Here is a 20,074-nt window from a genome sequence, read left to right as displayed (position 1 = left end):
AATTTATGACTGTCCTGTACTTTTGCTCTAGGTTTTCAATCAAGACTCTGATTGACCGTTCATGTTTTGAGACTATAGATGATACTTCCCCTGAATTTAATAACTTTGCAGCCATTCTGGAACAGATTCTAAGTCATCGACTGAAAGGTACGTTAATTGACTTCCTTACCAGTGATGTTTTTGCTGTGAGAATTTGTTTATATGAAACCAGTGTACATCTGTAGAAACTCTTTGATGCTGAATGAAAGTCTTGGCTTTCTTCATGTGTCTGTCCCTTCACTGTTGTCTTCCTGATTGTTTGCATTACTATGGAAAAGTGAAGGAAAATGTTTTTGGGAAACATGTTTCCAGTGTTCTTGTTGAAAGCCTTCTTGGCTGATAATTAAGCGAGTGGATGTTGCCATGGTGCTGAGCTCTGTCTGCTTTTCTGCTTTATGATAAGGCTGTGTCCTAAGAGTCTGAGAGACAATTGTAGCATTTTCTGCTTTAACAGAAGCTATAGAGAGCATATCTGTGGTGCGGCTCCCTTTTCTTTCTCCCTTCCCTGCTTTTGTTGCCTTCTTTTCCAGACACTGTGTTAAGATGCTTTAATTCCTGTCCCTCTTCTCCCCTAGTGAAGCTTGTTTTTTGCTACTGGAATACAGTGGATTTGGATTGCATTGCTTTTGAGAAAAGTCAGTTGTGTATTTTCATCTTGTATTAGAGTCAGATGTTCTAATTCAAGAAAATGTCTGTGATTTCTGGTTGTTCTAGAGGAAGCTGCTTTGCTAAAAGAACAGAACATGCCTTAACAGTAACAGTCACGAGAAAAGGACTTTGGAAGCTTCTCCTCATTTCTCAGTTCTGTGTACAGTTTCTGAAACTATTGGAGGATTATGAAGAACATCATAATCATCTAAATATAGATGTGTAATATGGCAATCTACTCCTTTTCATACTTTTACTTTTTTAATATTCATAACTAAGCTTTGTGAACAATATTGTGTGTAGGATGACATTTCAGTAGCACAATTACTACCTGCTGTCATTCTGTCAGAGAAGGAAAAAAAAAATCACACAGTGGGGTAGGAACATAGTGTTTGTCACATTGTGATAAAGATTATTGGAGTGATTATGGGTACTTAGCAACTTGGCACTGCAGGGAAATTGCCCTGTTTTCTTCTTCTCCCCCAGCTTCAGTGATATTTAAGCAAAAATCATTATGAATATTATGATTTAATTTTTTTTCCCCAGTGTTCTTTTGCTTCACAGTCTACTATTCAGGACAGGCAGTACAGAGAAGAAGCCTTGATAGGTTGGCAAATGGGTTACAGGCAAATGGAATTTACAAGTAAAAAAATTATTTCAAATAAGAGAGAGAGAAAATAAAAAAGGTGAATTGTTGTTTCCGTCTTCCCCTTGTAATTACCATTATGGTCTTCTAAGTTTGCAGAGTTAAGTGAAAATACAAAAAAGGGAGCAGCTTGTGCATTGTATTGCAAATGGAGAATATTTTGATAATAAGCTAGATGACTGCAATTAATTGTTTTATTCTTTATAAATGTGAAAGGGAAATCAAGATAATAAGTGTACCATGATAATTCAAATTTTAAGAGGGTATATATTATACAACACGAGGCTTGAAAGAAATGGCATTTTATTGATGGAAATGACTAATATGTTCTGAATGCATGCTTCCTGTCAGTAGGAGCACACTAAAAGCAGACTGGTGATTGCAGTGGGTTGTATAAAATGTTTTAGAGCAGGCAGAACATACATGGTCTGTTTGTCTATGTTAAGATAAATGGCTTCATTGCATTAAAGTTGTCAGGGTAATCCCATGGCAGTGTAGTTAAACAGATGTTCCAGATTTGAGAGTTTGAGTATATAGACCTTTACTTTCTTAAGGCTATGGCAAATAACAATTCTTAATCTTTAACTTCTTTCAAAAGTACTGGGTGAGGAAGGAAAAAAAAAATGTGTTTAATTTTAATTGTAAAGGACTAAGCTTACTTTTATTAGAATACTTTTACTGGCAACTGTCTTTTCTGACACTAAGTATAACATACGTTTAAGGAGCAAAAAATAGTCTTGGTGGAATATAGTGACTGTTGCTACTTATTGGTTTCATGTTCAGATAGGATCCAGACAAAACAAAATGGGAGGAAGAAGGATAGCCATTTTAAGGGAAAAAAATGTTCTACTGCAGGGGCTAGAATTCTGTGCTTTTCCTGAAAACATTGCAATTAAGAATTCTGGAATAATAGTTCTCCAGTCCTCATCCTCCTGTCTGTTCTGCTAAAAATGCCCATTATAGCAATATGAGCACCATTTTTAAACTGATTTTTGAAAGGTGACTGATTGGATGTTGCCAGCTCTGAATAGCAAGAGGGTCATGAAACAACATTCATAGTGGTTTGGGTGGTTTTGTTTGTTTTTTTCTTTTCAGAATTATTGAAGAATTATTTTGGAAAGCACCTGTCTCAGGTTGCTTACGACATTTTCCTGTTGAGCACTGAAAACCCCCATGACATTTGCAACAGAATTTTATATCCATCCAATCCCCAACCCCCCATCCCCTTGTTTTGTGTTTGCCTTTCCCTGGTAATTGGCCATGGTCCTCACTGGATGCTGTGGTGAGCCAGAACAGGAAATCAAACAGGCAGAAAACTAATGACTTTCCCCATGGATGCGCTTCTTTTAACCCAGCTGCTCATTTTTTTAAGAGTGGTTTAGATGTGGGTGTTTGTTTAGTGATAAAATGAGGTCAGCATAAACATATCAGCTCATACAGCAGAGAGCTGTGAATGCTGCTCGAATGCAGGTACCTGTTCCTGTGCTACAGAAGACTTAGCATATATGGCACCAAAATAGTTCCAAAAAAGGTAACATAATATGCCATGGCCAAAAGGCCACATCTGTGCTACTTTACAGTTACACGTACAGCAATGACTTCTGTAATTTTTGCATGCCATGGTTACTGTAAGTGTACTTGTCATAGAATCATAGAATCATTTTGGTTGGAAGAGACCCTTAAAATCATCGAGCCCAACCATAACCTAACTCTAGCACTAATCCATGTCCCTAAGCACCTCATCTACACATCTTTTAAACACCTCCAGGGATGGTGACTCCACCACTTCTCTGGGCAGCCTGTTCCATTGCTTTACAACCCTTTCTTCATAGAAGTTTTTCCTAATAGCCAATGTAAACATCCCCTGGCACAACTTGAGGCCATTTCCTCTTGTCCTGTCACTTGCTACTTGGAAGAAGAGACCAACACCCTCCGTGCTACAATCTCCTTTCAGGTAGTTGTAGACAGCGATAAGGTCTCTCCTCAGCCTCCTTTTCTTCAGGGTAAACCTCAACCACTTCTCATCAGACTTGTGCTCCTGACACCTCACCAGCCTCGTTGCCCTTCTCTGCACTCTCTCCAGCACCTCAATGTCTTTCTTGTAGTGAGGGGCCCAAAACTGAACACAGGATTCAAGGTGCTGTCTCACCAGTGCCGAGTACAGTGACACAATCGCTTCCCTACTTGTGCTGGCCACACTATTCCTGATACAAACCAGGATGCTGTTGGCCTTTTTGGCCACCTGGGCACACTGTTGGCTCATGTTCAGCCACGTCAATCAACACCCCCAGATCCCTCTCTGCCAGGCAGCTTTCCAGCCACTCTTCCCTGAGCCTGTAGCGCTGCTTGGGGTGGTTGTGACCCAAGTGCAGGACCTAGCACTTGGCCTTGTTAAACCTCATACAACTGGCCTCAGACCAATGATCCAGCCAGTCTAGATCCCTCTGTATGGCCTTCCTACTCTCCAGCAGATCAACACTCCCACCCAGTTTGGTGTTGTCTGCAAACTTACTGAGGGCATGCTTGATCACCTCATTCAGATCATGTATATGCTTATTTACATTTACCATCATAATGACACAATACAGTATGCAGTGTACTATGCTATTCTGACACTTTCACAACTGTGTGAATTTTTTCTTATATGTACATTTAGAAGATACTCTGCTGCTAGAGTTACCCATGGAAGCTGGTTGTCTCTATCTGATCTGTTATTCCTGATTTTTAGTGACTGGAATTCATTTGCTTGCTTTTTTTTCTTTTGGAAAGCTTACTGTTGAGTAGTAAGCTTATAGGGTGATCAGTGCTGCTTGAGTGGAGAGATAAATGTAATAATTATCTTCCTTTTCTCATTCTATAAAATGTTCTAGTTTCATGCATCATCAATAGCCTGGTGGTAGCAATGGTAAATGGCTGTACTAGTGATGTCACTGGTAAATATTCAGTTTTTGCATTTCGATACAGTAACATGAATTATTAAATAATTCAATTCTGAAGCAGTGAAAGACTTGTCTTACATCTGCTGTGTACTCTATCTTTTCCCATATGTTTTTTATTTTATTTCTTTTTAGGAGGGAAAAAAAAGCAATTACTACTACCTGCTATTTCATTGGAGTATCTTTTTAAGCAATGAATAGTAATATAATTTTTATTAATCAAAATCCCCTGAATTCTAATTAGTCAGGCATAAACAGTGGTTACAAAAGGAAAGGGTACAAATTATGTCTGCAGAAGACAATTTATGCTTGTAAGTCTAAGTCACAGTTGAGGAGGCAGGTTTCTTTGAGGCATGATGCAGCTTGTAATGAAATGTTTCTTGAGAGAAACAAGGCTGCTGGATAAAATAGTCAAGGTAATGGAGATACAATGGGGGTGGAAAAGGTAGGTTAAGGAAATAAGAGCTGAGGGCACTGCTGTCATGAAAAAGTCTAAGCCTATAGCTGCGGTGGCCCTTTATTTCATGCAATAATGCTATTAGCAGAATAGCTTTTGTTACTAGATTTAATATTTATACACACATAGTGACCATATTACTGGTTTTGGCTAAAAAGAAATAGTAAGGCTCTTGTGTAATTTCTGGTTTAGCTCATTCTCCTCTCTCCTGTATGGAGAAAAATATTAAATGAATTTGTCATTATCTTGAATGACTGGATTTATGAATTACTATAAATTTTTAATTTTTAATGACCTCTTCTGTAGGTCCAAAATAAAAGTGTAGGTATCACAGAAATTCAGTAAAGGACTAGCATGCCAGTTTATCGCCAACAAGTTGTATTAAAACTTTTTTTTGCAGGATAGAAAAAATTGCTGAAAACTACATAATACAGGGAAGTCTGGAGAAAACCTGCTTGTACCTTAGAGCATCCTAGTTAATACTACTTTGCAACTATGGAAAATTGTAGATATGAAATTGGACTGTGATTGAGTAAGAATCAAACTGTTTAATGTCTTATCTGTGACTAATTCCTTGGGCGTGGAAAAAAAGATCTGCAACAGTGTTGCGAATCTTTGTATCTAGTTGTCAGAATAGAGCAGAAATGTGTTGATACAAATAGGTTTGTAGCAGTATTCAAAAATGGGATGAAATAAAAAAAATTCACAATATTGCTCTGCTATTTGCTTTGCAGTTCCATCAACGGGAATTAAATAACTTGAACAATGTTTAATATTAAACATGCAGCTTCCATGCTCACCTAACAATTTTGTTTGGCTGACAAAAGCAGTAACATCATTCCTGTTGGACAGCTTCTGTGTCTTCTGATGACAAATAAACTTCATGGCAAAGACCACATACTCTGTGTCCTTTGGACCTCTCAGGAAACTTACTCCTTCCTTAAGAAATACTTTGACAGAATATAAGTTGTATACTAAAATTAGTTTCCAAGCTTATTAGGACCCTTTAACATTTAGAGATTATTTTAGAGTCATAGAACAGCCCAGTTTGGAAGGGACCTCCAAAGATCATCTGGTTCAACCATTTGTGGGAAAGGGAGCCTAGATGAGAATACCCAGCACACTGTCCAGTCACATCTTGAAAACCTCCAGCAATGGGGACTCTACCACATCCCTGGGGAGATTGTTCCAGTGAATTATTGTTCTTCCTGTAACAAAAAAAAAAAATAAAAAAAAAAATCTTATGTTCAGATGAAAGCCTTCCAAGTGCATCTCATACCTGCTGCCCATTGTCTTCTCCTTATGGCTTCTTGTAAAGAGTGAGTCTCCATCCTCTTTGTAGCCGCCCTTTAAGTACTGGAATACTGTGATGAGTTCCCCTCTGAGCCTTCTCTTCCCTAGGGAGAAGAGACCTAACACCTTCAGTCCTTCCTTGTGGGACAGGTTCTTCAGCCCTTTGAACATCTTTGTGACCTTCCTTTAGACCCTCTCCAATCTGTCGGTGTTCTTGAATTGTGAGGACCAGAACTGGACACAGTACCCTAGGCGCAGCCTGATAAGCACTGAGTAGTGGGAGCTATTTCATTCCTCATTCTTGAGTCTTCTCATGGTTGTGTACATTGAATGAATTGAGGGCCAAATAGACTTTTAAATGCTGAAAGCTTTGAAAATTTTGGAGATTATACAGCTTAATATCTTATTTACTGGTTCTTAAAATACATTCTCACTATTCCTGGACAGTCCTTCCCAATATTTTTCTGTGAATAGAATGATTAAAGAAGTTTTTCTTCAAATGCCATTATATTATAGAATGTGGGCAATGTTTAAAGTTGTAGGGAGAGAATAATGAAATCTAGAAGTTGTTGGTTCACAAAAGGTCCTGATCCAGCTGTGAGTTTCAAGTGAAGACAATTCCTACTAAAGTCTGAAACCCATCATACCCTTTCACAGAGATGGCTGCAAGATGAGAGCCCACTGTTATGTCAGTATGTTGTAATTATGGCCAGCTTGCTTTGTAAGGAAGCTGTCCATTTTTTTATGGAATATATTCTGTCCTTAAGACAGTTTGAAAAGGCCACAAAAGTTATTGTATGATATGCTTGCCTTTGTTAGTTACCACTGGCATTGCTGACACAAAGTTGTCTTCACGCTTAAGTTGCACTCAGTTTTGCAAGCAAAATCCCCAGGGCAGAAATATTTCTGATATGGTAAAGAATATAAAAAACATCTGTAGCTTTTCATGTTGTTAAGTGCCATTGAATTCTTGTTGCTGTCTGCTACACTTGACATTTCAACAAAAACAGTTTGTAAGAGTGCTTACCTCATGGAAATTCTTTTATTTTAGTCCACAGAGGTGAGAAGACCTGAATCTATAGTAACTGAAGCACCTTGAGATTTTGTTTTTCCTTTGGCATATTGAGTGGTATATATTAATTCTTCCTTTTTTTTTTTTTTTTTTTTTCTTATAAGTCTTATCAAACTTTGAATTTAATAAATAAATCCATGCGGCAAAGCAAGCAGAAGGACCATAAAGTCAAGTTACATGCACCCTCTAGGGAAAAAAACAACTACCACTTGAATTTCTCTAAGATCTTAGGGGGCAGATCTTTGACACTGCTCTGGCTATGCTTGGAGCTAAGATAAGTCATGTTAGATAAAAATATCCTTGTCGTCCTATTTTGGCATTTTTGTTTTCAGTATGTATTATTTGCAGTAAAGTCTAATATATTCTTCCTTGAAATCTGAGCTTTCTAACAGCAAAAGACTTAGAAGTCTTTCTGATAAATTTGTAAAGCTTCAGAAGTACAACTCAAAGCTTGAAATAAATTAAAGTTAGCTTAAAAATAAGATCTCATTTTATGTGGAGAAAAGGATTTGCAGGTACGTAATAATGGTGGTCACCAGAGGGCAATGTTCATCTTACTTTTTACATACCTTTTTGCAGTTGTATGCTATTCTGTCTGAACTGTTGGGTCTGTGATGAAATTTATTTTGTGTGAAGTGGTTGCAAGTAGTATGTAATTCTTTCGTTTTCTAACTGTAATACATTGCAAGTGGGGGAAAAAAATATGAAGGATTTTGGTTAAAGCTCCAGAAGAGATATTGATTTGCTCAATTCATTTGGTCACCTCCCAGAGGAATGTTCTGGGTGTACTGAAAATAAATTGTGACTGCAAAACTTTTTCATCATGTATCAATTTCTCCTTCACTTAAAGCACATTTTGAAGAATTCCAACCTGCTCCTAAAATAAAGATAACACTACCACAACAAGCAGTGGTCTTTATATATATATAACAGGGTTTTTTTTTTAAAGAACAAAACTCTTTAGTTGACTGTATTAGTGAAACATACAGTACTACCTGAAAATAAATAACAGAAGTATTTATTGGATTGTATTTTATGTCACAACAATGTTTGCTCTACTATGATTTAAGAATCCTGTGAAGAACTCTTGAGTATATAGAATACTAAAAAGGGAAACACAAAAACCCAACAAAATACACAAATATACACAAAAGCCCCAAACTTCTCTTTGTGCATCAGTTTCAAATCAGAGTGACCTGGATAATGCAAGTTTTTATACACCTGTAAGCCAGTTTTCAGAAGGATTTTTATGGACTTGGTAGTAAAAAATCTTGCCAGTGCAAGCAACCTATAGGGAATGTATTTATGTTTATCACAGATAAGCAGAGAGGGAGGTTAATAAATCTTTACATATCTTGTATTTTGATTTAAGGTCAGATCACCTGGTTCGGCTATGAAAGTCCTCGTAGTTTCTGGGACTACATTCGAGTAGCTTGTCGAAAAGTATCTCACAATTGCATCTGCAGTATTGAGAACATGGAGAATGTCGGTTCTTCTAGAGCTAAGGTAGGGAAGAGAAAGGTCAAACTTACTTTTTTTTTTTTTTTTAAATTACATTTTTCTGTGTAAAATATAGCTGACATTTCTGTATCCAGAATAAAAACATATTACTAAGCTTGCCCTGTAAAATTTTTCATTGTTTGAAATAATTATTTTTATATGTACCTAGTAAATATTTACTTTTATAAACCCCACTTTTAAATCTGAATGTGTTTCCTTTCAAATTTATGTTCATTCAGTAGAATAAATCTCTAATTCTCTGTTCAGTGAGTACATTTTATTAATATAATAAAGTGATTGCCTTCACATTTTCAAACTTGCATAATTTTTTTGAAAATGCAGTATATTGAGGGAGATTAAGTTCATGAGGGTATGCCTAACAAATATTATTCTAAAATTGTAGTAATGTGAGGGTTTTTTTCCTGAGTATCATTTTATTTTGCAAATAATTTATGCAGTAATACAAAAAGTGTGATCAACTCTTGAGTTTGGTGTGATTGCACAGGAAGCATTAAAAGATTTATTTGTTAATAAACATCCATAATTTAAAGGGATCAATATAGAAATGACATCACAGTTTCTGATTGTAGGTACAATAGAAACATTAAGGAAGTAACAATTCACTATGTTTATATGTATATCATCTGAATAAAAATAAGCTTTAAACTGACCTATCATTAAATCTCAATAGTGAGACAGTGTAGACCAACATCTTAAAAAAACAAACCAACAAAAAAAAACAGCTATTGGAAAGAGGTTACAAGTTCTTTTTACCAGATTGGAATGCTTTTCAGTAGCTCGCATTTCTGTGTAAAGCAGCCATGATTGATGACTAAGAACCTTCTGACTTGAAAGTATAAGTAGTATAAGAAGATGCGCAAATTAATGCGCAGTTGTTTGAACAAGTATCCAAACTATGTTACACGACTATTTTAAACATCTTGTAGTCCCAGTTTTTTATTATACTCAGGATTATTCACAGTTGGTATCTTTGGTGAGGTGGAAATATTTAGTTTGTTATATACAAAAACTTTGGAACTTTATTTTTCAGGGGCATGACTGTGGTTAGTACAATTTAAATGACAGGTATTTACACAACTAGTTTTCTTCAATAAAGGATGATGCTTAGATCAAGCAGCAGTAGATCTTTTAGCAGCCTTTCAGATGATCCATAGTATTGCATAGTATTGCAGAACAGCTACTGTTGCTACTTTCTTCATGTGTACGGACTCAGTTTTAGATTTTTCATAGTAAACATATATGTAATTTGCTTGAAAGCTTTGAAACACTTGAGATTCTATGACAAAACAGCTATTGATTGGTCTTCCTATCCAGAATATCACATGCTCTTCCTAGCACTCAATGTACTGGAGTAATAGACTGATAATTTAAGTCATGCAGCTTTTCTTCTTGCTTATGTTGAGATCTAGAAATTCAGATAATTTGGTATTTCCTACTACTTTCTGGAGAGACTCATGTTCTAGAATCTGATGGTTGTGCTTATATTCAAGATTTATTTTAAAGGTATTTCTGAATTTCAATATTTTAATAGACATGAATATTTAAATTTAGTTGTTAATAAGATGAAAAGCTATTTTATGAAATACTCTTAGAAAAAAGTTAAAATTTTCTTTTACTCTGTGAAGAACTCCATGTGACTGAGGGTGTTGTCCAGTCTCTTGAACACTGTCAGGCTTGGGGCTGTGACACCTCCCTGGGGAGCCTATTCCAGTGCTCCACCACCCTCTGGATGAAGAACCTTTTCCTCATGTCCAACCTAAACCTCCCCTGGCACATCTTCTTGCCATTCCCTTGTGTTCTGTCATTGGTCACCACAGAGAAGAGTTTGGCACCTACCCTTCCTCCTCCCCTTGTAAGGAAGCTGAAGACCACGATGATGTCTCCTCTCGGTCTCCTCTTCTCCAGGCTTAACAAACCCAGCGGCTTTAGCCACTCCTTATATGGCTTCGCCTCCAAGCCCTTCACCAACTTTGTAGCCCTCTTCTGGACACTTTCTAGTAGTTTAATATCTTTTTTATCCTGTGGCACCCAGAACTGCACACAGTGCTCCAGGTGAGACCACACCAGTGCAGAGCAGAGTGGGACAATCACCTCCCTCACCTGGCTGGTGATGCTGTGCTGGATGCACCCAGGACACGGTTGGCCCTCTTGGCTGCCAGGGCACACTGCTGGCTCATGTTCAACTTGATGTTGAATGATGTCTCGAGCATCTTGTCCCCCAGTCTGTATGTACAACCAGGGTTACTGTGTCCCAGGTGCAAAATCCGGCACGTGCCTTTGTTGAACTTCATGCGGTTGGTGATTGCCCAGTTCTCCAACCTGTCCAGATCCCTCTGCAGGGCCTCTCTGCCCTTGAGGGTGTCAACGGCTCCTCCCACTTTTGTGTCATCAGCGATCTTACTGAGTATTCCCTCATGTCCTGAGTCTAAGTGATTTATAAAGACATTGAAGAGTGCTGGCCCTAAGATAAATCCCTGCGGAACCCCGCTAGTGACTGGTCGCCAGCCCAGCATAACCCCATTGACTAGAACCCTTTGAGCCTGGCCTGTCAGCCAATTGCTCACCCACTGCACTGTGTGTTTACCCAGCTGGATGCATCAGTTTTACTGGTGGCCCAAAAGGGTATCTGCTTCAGCCTGGAAGCTCTTAGTAAGGGCTCACCAGTGGTAGTTAGTCCTGCTTTCACTGGAGCTGCATGGGCTTTAGTTGTCAGCTAAGCAGCATTGTCAGGGTTTGACTGTTTCACTTGTGCTCTAAATAACTGCAACATAAAGGCATCTATCCAGATGAACAGCCTTTTAATTTTAGCGCGCTCTTGGTTAAAGTATTTTCTATGTGGTTGGCATTTATGAAAGTGAATTTTCTTGTTATTTACCATCTGCCTATCTTATAAATTTAGTTTGTTCTAGGTCTATATAAATTAAAAGTAGGACTCTAATATACTACAGGTGGTTTTGGTAGAATGTCTGTAGTGATATTCAGCTAGATGTCAATAAGGACCAAATACATTAAGCAGAAAGACATCTTACTAGTTATATAACTAATTGTAAGTTTATATGGGTTACAAGAAATGTTCCTGGTGTTCTCAAGCTGACAATCATAACTATGGCAGCCATTTAAAATGTCTCTTTCTTGTAAATTACAGTCCTGTGCACTAGACCTGTAAACAGTTCAACATACTAAAAGTTATTTTTGAAGCTATTGCTGTTGTTTATAGAGCTGTTTGAATGACATTTTAGGGTTTTCCTTTGAAATTTTGGAGAATTTTATTTCACAATAAAGTTTATTTGTAAGAATGTATTTTCTATTTTCCTTGTTACTATAAGTATATCTCAGCAAAAATTTCCGTTTAGTGATAATTTTGTTAATCAGTTCATTTCACTCAGGTAAATCAACTGTATTTGTTGCCAGATGAAAAATTGTTTTGCTCTGTAATACTAAAATATTTGGTATCTATTTCTTCTTGCAGGGTCGAGCCTGGATCAGAGTAGCACTTATGGAAAAACATTTGTCTGAATATATTTCCACAGCTCTGAGAGACTTCAAAACAACCAGGTCTCTAAGACTTATTTTTGCTGTATTTTAGCAAATGTTGCTTAAATGAGAGACTTGCATTTGGAAATGAATGTTCCAATTGATTTGTATAGGAAAGTCACTTGTAAAAGAGCTGTAACCTAGTAAAAGACATCTGGAGGCGGTATCAATTGACTGGATTTTAACACAGGTAAAACCACAAAATTGAACATCACAAAGGGATTTTCAAATTGTGGAAATAGGTCTGGAATTCTTTAAAGGTCAAAAGAGAAGAAAAGCTCTCTAAAGAAGGAACTAATTCTGAAATTGTAGCTTGATAAGGATAAAAGATGTAATGTTCCTTTCGAAACTAGGAATGGTTGACAGAAATCCCTAGAGACTCAGTAAAAAATAATTTTTATAGAAACTTTTCTTGATGAAAGGAAGAGAATTGTAGGAACCTTTTGAGAAATGTAGAACAGAGTTAGTGATCAGGCATAGCTTGGATTCTTGATGTAATATGAAAAATGTGTAACAGATTTTTGTTGTACCTTCCAATGGTAAAAGCTCTTATGGACAAAAATATGCTTCGTAATAGAAAATACTCTGGCATTTTTGGACTGGTGCTAGATAATGTGATTATTATTTAATGCTCTATCCTGTAACAAGTGTGTCTTGTAGATTTCTGAAGTCATCTAAATATGAGTGAGACTGTAACGTTGTGGTACCTTATCTTGAACTCTAAAAGTTTTAGACGTACTGAATGGACTGTTTAAACAATAAGAATTTTCTCTGTAAGGACTTCTGTTCATTTAGAATATTATTTCTGTTTGTAATACTACTTTTCCACAGATCTCCACATATTTTGCCCATATTAAGGTGACTTTGAAACACAACTATGTAAACCTCCCATTTTATTGAACTTTCCAGACCTGTTGTCTTTATTTTACCCAGATTTGCTTGCATTTACAGTAGAGATGAAGTTCAAATACAAAGATTTCTGGGAAAGATTTATTCATGTTACCTCAAACTTAAAAGTCACTTGGGGTTTTGAGGAGGAGATGAGGAGGAAAAAGGAGGGCCACAAACTATGTAGTGAAATAGTACTTTCTTTGTCCCTGTTTGGTAGTGTTTGTTTGCCTAGTGGATAATGGTAGTAGTATTTTATTAGGATTTTCAAATTAATTTTTTGAACATGTTTATGTTTAATATATTTGAATGTTCTTTCAGTGGTATAAATTTTGGAAGCAACCTCTCTTGCATTCCAAACCTACTAAGTGCAAAATTTATTTTGAAGTAATATTTTAAATACATTTAATGGAAATAAAAGTTACAGTCTCAGATCTTGGTAGTGCAGATTTCAAATCAACTAGCAATTATGTGTATGTTCTCTTTTCCCATTTTTGGATGCCTATATAAGTGGCCTGATTTTTTTGGTGATGTTTTGCACCATTTATTTAGCATTTTATATTATGTATTGAGCTATATGTATATTTAATTATTTACATACATTATAAATATCATATGTTACACATGTGTGTATGTAGAATATGAGATTCATTTATCACACTGCTAGCTTTTTTAACCTTTGCTGTTGTGTTTAGGTGCCTGATCTAAGGGCAAGTCCTCTAAGGAAGCAGCACATTATTAGTGCTGGATCTGCATATTAAGCTTGGAAAGGGCTTTGGTTAAGCATTGGCACACAACTATTTTTCTAACAAATTGGTCAGCACAGACTCTTAAGTGAAAGTAGTCAGTTCTGTTGTGAGATCTCAACAGTACAGCACTGAAAGAAGATCTGTGAGTTTTCCAAGGAACTGTTGTTTTGGCTGGATTACTGTAGCTGATTTGAGAAATATGGTACTGTCTGGCTAACATCTTCATCTCACTGTTTTAAGTATGCCCTATCTTATTTGTCTGATTACTTCCTAGGCCTGATTTTTACAAGATAAACTGAACACAGTACAGATGGGTACCTGGCAGTGCTTTACAAATTCCAGTGAAATGCCTTGTAATCAGGTTGTGCTGGGAGCATTGCTGTCAGTTCACAAGTAAGAGTAACTGTACTCAATCAGACTGTAAAGTCCATCCAGCTCAGTATTCTGTCTCAAGCAGTGGCCAGTTTGGCCTCCTGGTGCCCTTCCTGAATCAGAGTATAGACAGGGGAATCTGTACATCATAGCCTCAGTGTCAGGACTATAATCTCTGTCTTCACAGAGGAAGTCTTCCAGATTTCTTGCCTCTACTGAGAACATGCAAGGCCTTGGACAAAGCATTTCCTTACAGCTAATTGATGTCTGTTATGAAAATGCAAAAGTGGAACTTCTGACAGTGCGCATGATAGCACAATTCAGTCTTTGGAGATGTGCCCCAAAATGTGTGTTTTCTGGATGTTTGCCATGCAGCCAACTTGAGCTCTCACTGAGCTGTCCCAGTGCTTTCATGTAATTCTTAAAACAGGTGTAACTTTTGGTAGGGCAGCATTGCTGGTGTTTGCCTGAAAGGTGGGTTGCATTAAATAACCTGGCACCTTTTTGCATCATACATTGCTAGAAGGTGTCGGTGGACTGTGCATCTTGGTTTCTGGTAAATGACCTTGCAACCTTGCCTTTGGTACTGAACACCTCTTGGTTTCCCCGTTTCCACATGTAACGCTTAGGTTTTGCAGGTGAATTCTGGTGACCTTTCTGCCTCTGCTGCTGCCAGGACTACTTTAACACAGAAATTAATGTTGTGTGCTACTTTGCTGAACAGACCAAATGCCTTTTTTACAAGGCCATGTGTGTAAATGGTGGGTCCTGTTTGCCTGCCCTGTGTATGGAATATTTCTGTCTAGAAGTAGCTTCTGTGATAGCTGAGAGGAGAAAATTAGAACAAATGGGAGAGAATGGGGAGGTGGTGAGGAAATATAGATTTTAAAATAGTTGCTTTATTGGTCGCTGTTCTCAAGCAGCCTTCACGTGTCTACACATACCAGCATATATGAAGTGTGTTTTGAAATCAAGGCATGGAGTTTTAAAATTTGGCCAATAGGTCTTTTACAGTAAAAAATGGTATTAAGAAAACACTCCTCCTTCAAATAATGAAAATTTAAAATCTCAGAATAAGTGGATGCAGCATGTATCTTCCCAGCATGCAGGATTTTAAGAAAAAGTATGCTACCTGAAAAATAGCTGTTTTGTGAAAATATAAAAAAAAATATCAGCCACTAAGAATGAAGAGTAAGTGTCGAGCTTCAAAAGAGGCTGCAAATACAATTGTGAGAGAGAACTTTTTTTCACACAGTGGAATAGTGAGGTTTTTTTTAATGTGCACGACGCCAGTTCTTCCTTTCAGCAGTAAAATATAAGATACCTTTGTTATTTTCTTTGCATTTTGTCCATCCCATTTTTCTGTTTCTTAGGGCTAATATTGTAACTTCTTTTTGCTTCTAAATTTTATACAGTCTAGGATTGTGGTGTTTTGTGCTGTGCAGTCTATTGGTTTGCTTGATTTGAAATGAAATATCAATGTCCCCAGGGTTCACATGAATTGCTTTTATTGAAACTGGATTTCTTCAGTTTGCTGTTAACTATGGAAAACATTGTTATTATTTGAGAGAAAATGGTATTAACTGAACTGATTTCTTTTTTATTGAAGGAGATTTTATGAGGATGGAGCAATTGTTCTTGGTGAAGAAGCAAATATGCTTGCTGGCATGCTCTTGGGACTCAATGCAATTGATTTCAGGTATTTTATATGCATACTTCTTAACAAAGTGCTCAGAGAAAGTATTTATAAATTGATGCATTATGGGAAAACATTGTTAGATTCCCTTGAGAGTCTGAGAAAGAAATCTCAACTGACTCTTCTAGATCAGAACAATGTTATGCCTTAGTTTATATAGCTGCATGATTACATGGTCTTTCTTTCAGATATCAAAAATCCTAAAAGTAATCACAAGTTTAATTACAGAAGATACATCAAACCCATTAAACTTACAGACAACTGAATCTTTTGAAGTGATTTTTAAACTGTAAGGAAAACTGTGTGATTAAGTACATGATTATGCCCTGGTACTCAATGACAGCATTGTAACTACATATGTAGAAAGTGTAGGTATCTTTAGCACTTCTAAATTTTAAAAGCGAATGACCATTGAATATTAATTTGTATTATAATTAGCTGCAGCCAACCTCCAAATTGTCATCAGATTACATGAATTTACCTTTACAATCTCTAGCTAGGCTTCTGTCTGCTTTGTTGTATGATTAATTCAGTGTTTTGAGGTAATGAAGGTGCAAGCATACCATAGATAATATAAAAAACCATCTTGGCATGTATATGTATATATACATATGTAAACATCAGCAAGGTATAAAGACTATAGTGTCTATGAAAAGATGAAGCCTGGCTGTTGTAAGGTCCTGTTAATATATGGCTGGTTGGACCCACTTAGCCTCATACAGAGCCCCTGGGGAAGGGTTTTGAATACAGCACAGGAAAAGGGACAATGATAGTGCTTTTCTCCAGTCTCCTGGCAGTACACTATTAATATTTACTCTCTGGCATCATTAATGCTTGTCACAAACCAGTTAGGAGATAAACTGCCAGGAAAAAAGCACATAGTCTCACCAGATGACCTGAGTGATTGACTGTTGCCGAAAGGCCTTTGGAGATTTATTGCTGTTTATGTACCCTTATACCAGTTCGGGGGCTTGTTGGACCCTCTGTGAGCCAGCTTAACTTGTTAAAGACTGAAAAAAACATAGTAAGAAGACAGGATAGTTCTTTCGTTGGTAGCATCCTATTAGTGGCATAGATGATGTGACCATAAGGCTTAGAGAAGAGAAGGAATAAAAAAAGATTGAGTAATGTCTTCCCTTTCTGGTAGCAGTGAGCATTTAGTTCAGCTGCCTGTGGGACTGCAACTGGATGCTAAAGGGGAAAAAAAGTAGAGTCAGGACTTGGTGGCTGAACTAGCTCATTACGGAGTCAGATAACTGCCAATAGTACCGTAAGGAGGGGAAACAAATGTGGGGAGGAAGAGGGTGAAAACGCAGGATGGTAAAAGAATTGCCAGCATTTAGCCGTTAGATTGGCTTAACTGCATCCTCAACATACGTTCTAGGGGAACAGAAGTGTGCTGCAGGATGATAAAAGAGCTAGTCTTGTGTAGAGAAAATGAAAATCTTACGAGATTTTATTAGTTTAAGCTTTAACTATGCAAAATGAAACTGCTTCTGTATTAGTACTGTAGTTGAAAGGACTGTAGCTATACATGAATAAGCAGCATAGCAAGAGTAGGTCTGCTCTATGTAAATGCTACCATAAAACATCATCAATTGACTGAGTTTGTCTTGCACAAGCCTCAGTGATACATACTACCGGTATGAGAGATTAGTTGTGTGAGTGTGCTTGTTGTTCCTTTGTCCTCTGATTTCTTACAAGCATATACTGTTAACAATATTCAGATTAATGATTGTTTCTCATTGGAAACATTTTATTTTTTGTCAGTGCAGCTTTTAAGAGCCTAGAAATTTTCTTGGCAAAACAGGAACATAGTACAAGAGCAGCATTTTTATTGTGCCGCCTGTAAGTCATAGTATTGTGGTTTGAACGGCTGAGAAGCTGTAGCCATTCTTTGTATGTTATATTTGAGGTAATTTTTTTCAGTTCAAACAGTTTCTTACAAATGTTGACTGGCTTATCTGTGTGGAACTGTGAGTAAGACTTTGGGGTGGAGATGCGGGAACCTAGGTGAGAACAGATTCTAATTTTTTAATTTTTTTTTTTCCCTTCACAGTATTATGGAATTATGTATCTATTTAAAATAACTGAGGTTTTGCAGGACTGGTTTTTGTTGTTTTATTTTCCTAGGAAAAGAAAAAACACACCTTCAGATGTACTTCCCAAATACCACTGAAGTGAATTGCATTGGCAAAAATGGAACTTTGCAATCAAGCTAGCAAAAGCTGTGTCTTCCTAGAATCTCATTTTTGATGATAGAGATAATAGGAGTTAGGAAGCCTTGTGGAAGTATAATTAATTTTGTCACTTCAGTAATAATTAAACATGATTCAAAAACAATCTTTTATATCCAGTACCAAAAAAGAACATAGATGAAAGCTTTGTAAAGCTATTGCAATTTAAGAAAATTTTCTGAAAGTTAGTTTCTTTAATGTTCCTCATCTTCCTGCAGCCCAACACCAGAAAGTATCTGAAAGGAGAAAGACTCTGAAATACTTTTGAGAACTGATTGTTTACTTAAAGTTAGTAGGACGGTTACATAACGACTCTGCAAACACTTTAAATGAGCTTAAATACTGAAGATTCCAAGATCATACGTAGCTTTTTCTGTTTCTCTTGATTCAGCTAACTTTCATTTTCCTGTTATTCCATTGTAATCTGTATTTTCAGAATAAAAGCGAATACTTAAAAAAGAGAGTTTATATCACTTGCTCCTCTCTATTCCCTGGTTATGTGTAATTTCTGTTTTTAGGGTTCTCATTATCCTATAACATGCTTAGTGACTCCCATTTAATATTAAGCAGTCTAATTCGGCTGAGTTGGATTTCGGTTTTAAATGCTCTAGGCCTTTCTTATTACCAAAAAACTGAGAAAAATCAAATTTTACATTGGTAAGATTCAACTGTCTTTTAATTTTCTTGTTATAATCTTATCATTGTTTCTCTGTTTTATCAGTTTTTGTCTGAAGGGTGAGGGATTGGATGGCAGCTTTCCAGCTGTCATAGATTATACACCGTACTTGAAGTTCACCCAGAGGTACTTTTTATATTTATGGTGCTTTTAAAATTTCATTTAATTGACAAAATTTTACTTCATATTGGGCCTTTTACTTCTCATTTCACACTCAAAATAACGTCTGTATCTGAATACAAACCTGTACACTCAGATACCTTGCTCTTTCAGACTGGTGGAATTATTACATGACTCATCAGAGTGACTCATGCTAACTTTGTTTACTTGGATTAGAATTACAGTTCATCAGGAAACAATTTTTTTTACTTCCTTTGAAGTAAAGACCAAGTTGTCTTTTCTCTTGGACCTTTTCTGTGTAGCCATAAACTTAAAAGTAGTTATTTTGTAAATAAAAATTATATATGCCCTGGTAAATGGTAAAATGTGCCAAGTAATCAGGATGAGCCGTTAGAACATAATAAAAAATCATGACTAGATGTGTGCATAATCTGACCTTCCAACTACATCTTGCTCCTCTGATCAGCCATACAACTAGTAATAAAAAGAAGGATCACTATCTAATAGATCAGATAGCAACTTGACATCTCCAAAAAGCATGGAAATTAATGGATATTGGTGCGTTTGCCAAAATTATGGAAAGCGGGTGGGAGATAGGAGTAGTCTTGAAAATGTACAACTGAACATGAAACATCCTAGTTATTCTCTTAAAGTTCTTCCTAGCTTACACGTTAATGACAAATTGTGTGGTTCAGTTAAAGCAGAATTTGCATCACAGCAGAATCGTGGGGTCAGAGGAATCGCTTACTTAACGAACTAGTAAATGCTGTTAATGTAGTGGAAAGTATAGTTGTAAGGGAAGATTTCAAATGGGTATTGGGATAAATTAAAATTCTTGTCTTTGAGACAATGCCTGAATTCTTTGGCATGCATTGATTCTGGATGTTAAGGAGATACTTTAACAATGAATCTGTGTATTACTTAGGGAGATACTTATGGTCCATGAAATAACAGGACCATGGTCTTCACTATAATGATAACCATATATTCTCATTTAAATTTATCATGACTACACATAACAACAGTTTTTCATTTTTCTACTTTTTTAGAAACAAAATCTCTTTTCAGATACTGCTCTTTGCCCTGAATTTATGAAGTAAAGATGAAGTCACCAGTTCCTTAGATAGCGTATTGTAATGCATTGGCCACTTATATTCCAGGAGAGAATCCCACATGCACTTGTCTAACTT

The 20,074-nt window shown here is 36.7% G+C and overlaps 1 protein-coding gene across 1 annotated transcript in view; it reads left to right on the top strand.

The window, feature by feature from the left end:
• The window catches only part of RUNDC3B (RUN domain containing 3B), a 52,986-nt gene that overhangs the window by 6,945 nt on the left and 25,967 nt on the right, over positions 1-20,074 (top strand). The window contains exons 2-6 of the mRNA XM_082043942.1: positions 32-147; positions 8,464-8,597; positions 12,082-12,167; positions 15,765-15,854; positions 18,810-18,890. Coding sequence (XP_081900068.1) covers positions 32-147; positions 8,464-8,597; positions 12,082-12,167; positions 15,765-15,854; positions 18,810-18,890 — 507 coding nt within the window. The remainder of the gene's footprint in view (positions 1-31; positions 148-8,463; positions 8,598-12,081; positions 12,168-15,764; positions 15,855-18,809; positions 18,891-20,074) is intronic.

The sequence above is a fragment of the Streptopelia decaocto genome, assembly GCF_964273445.1.
Source record: "Streptopelia decaocto genome assembly, chromosome: 2".
NCBI classification, from domain to species: Eukaryota; Metazoa; Chordata; class Aves; order Columbiformes; family Columbidae; genus Streptopelia; species Streptopelia decaocto.
This window is presented reverse-complemented; position numbering and strand designations above follow the sequence as displayed.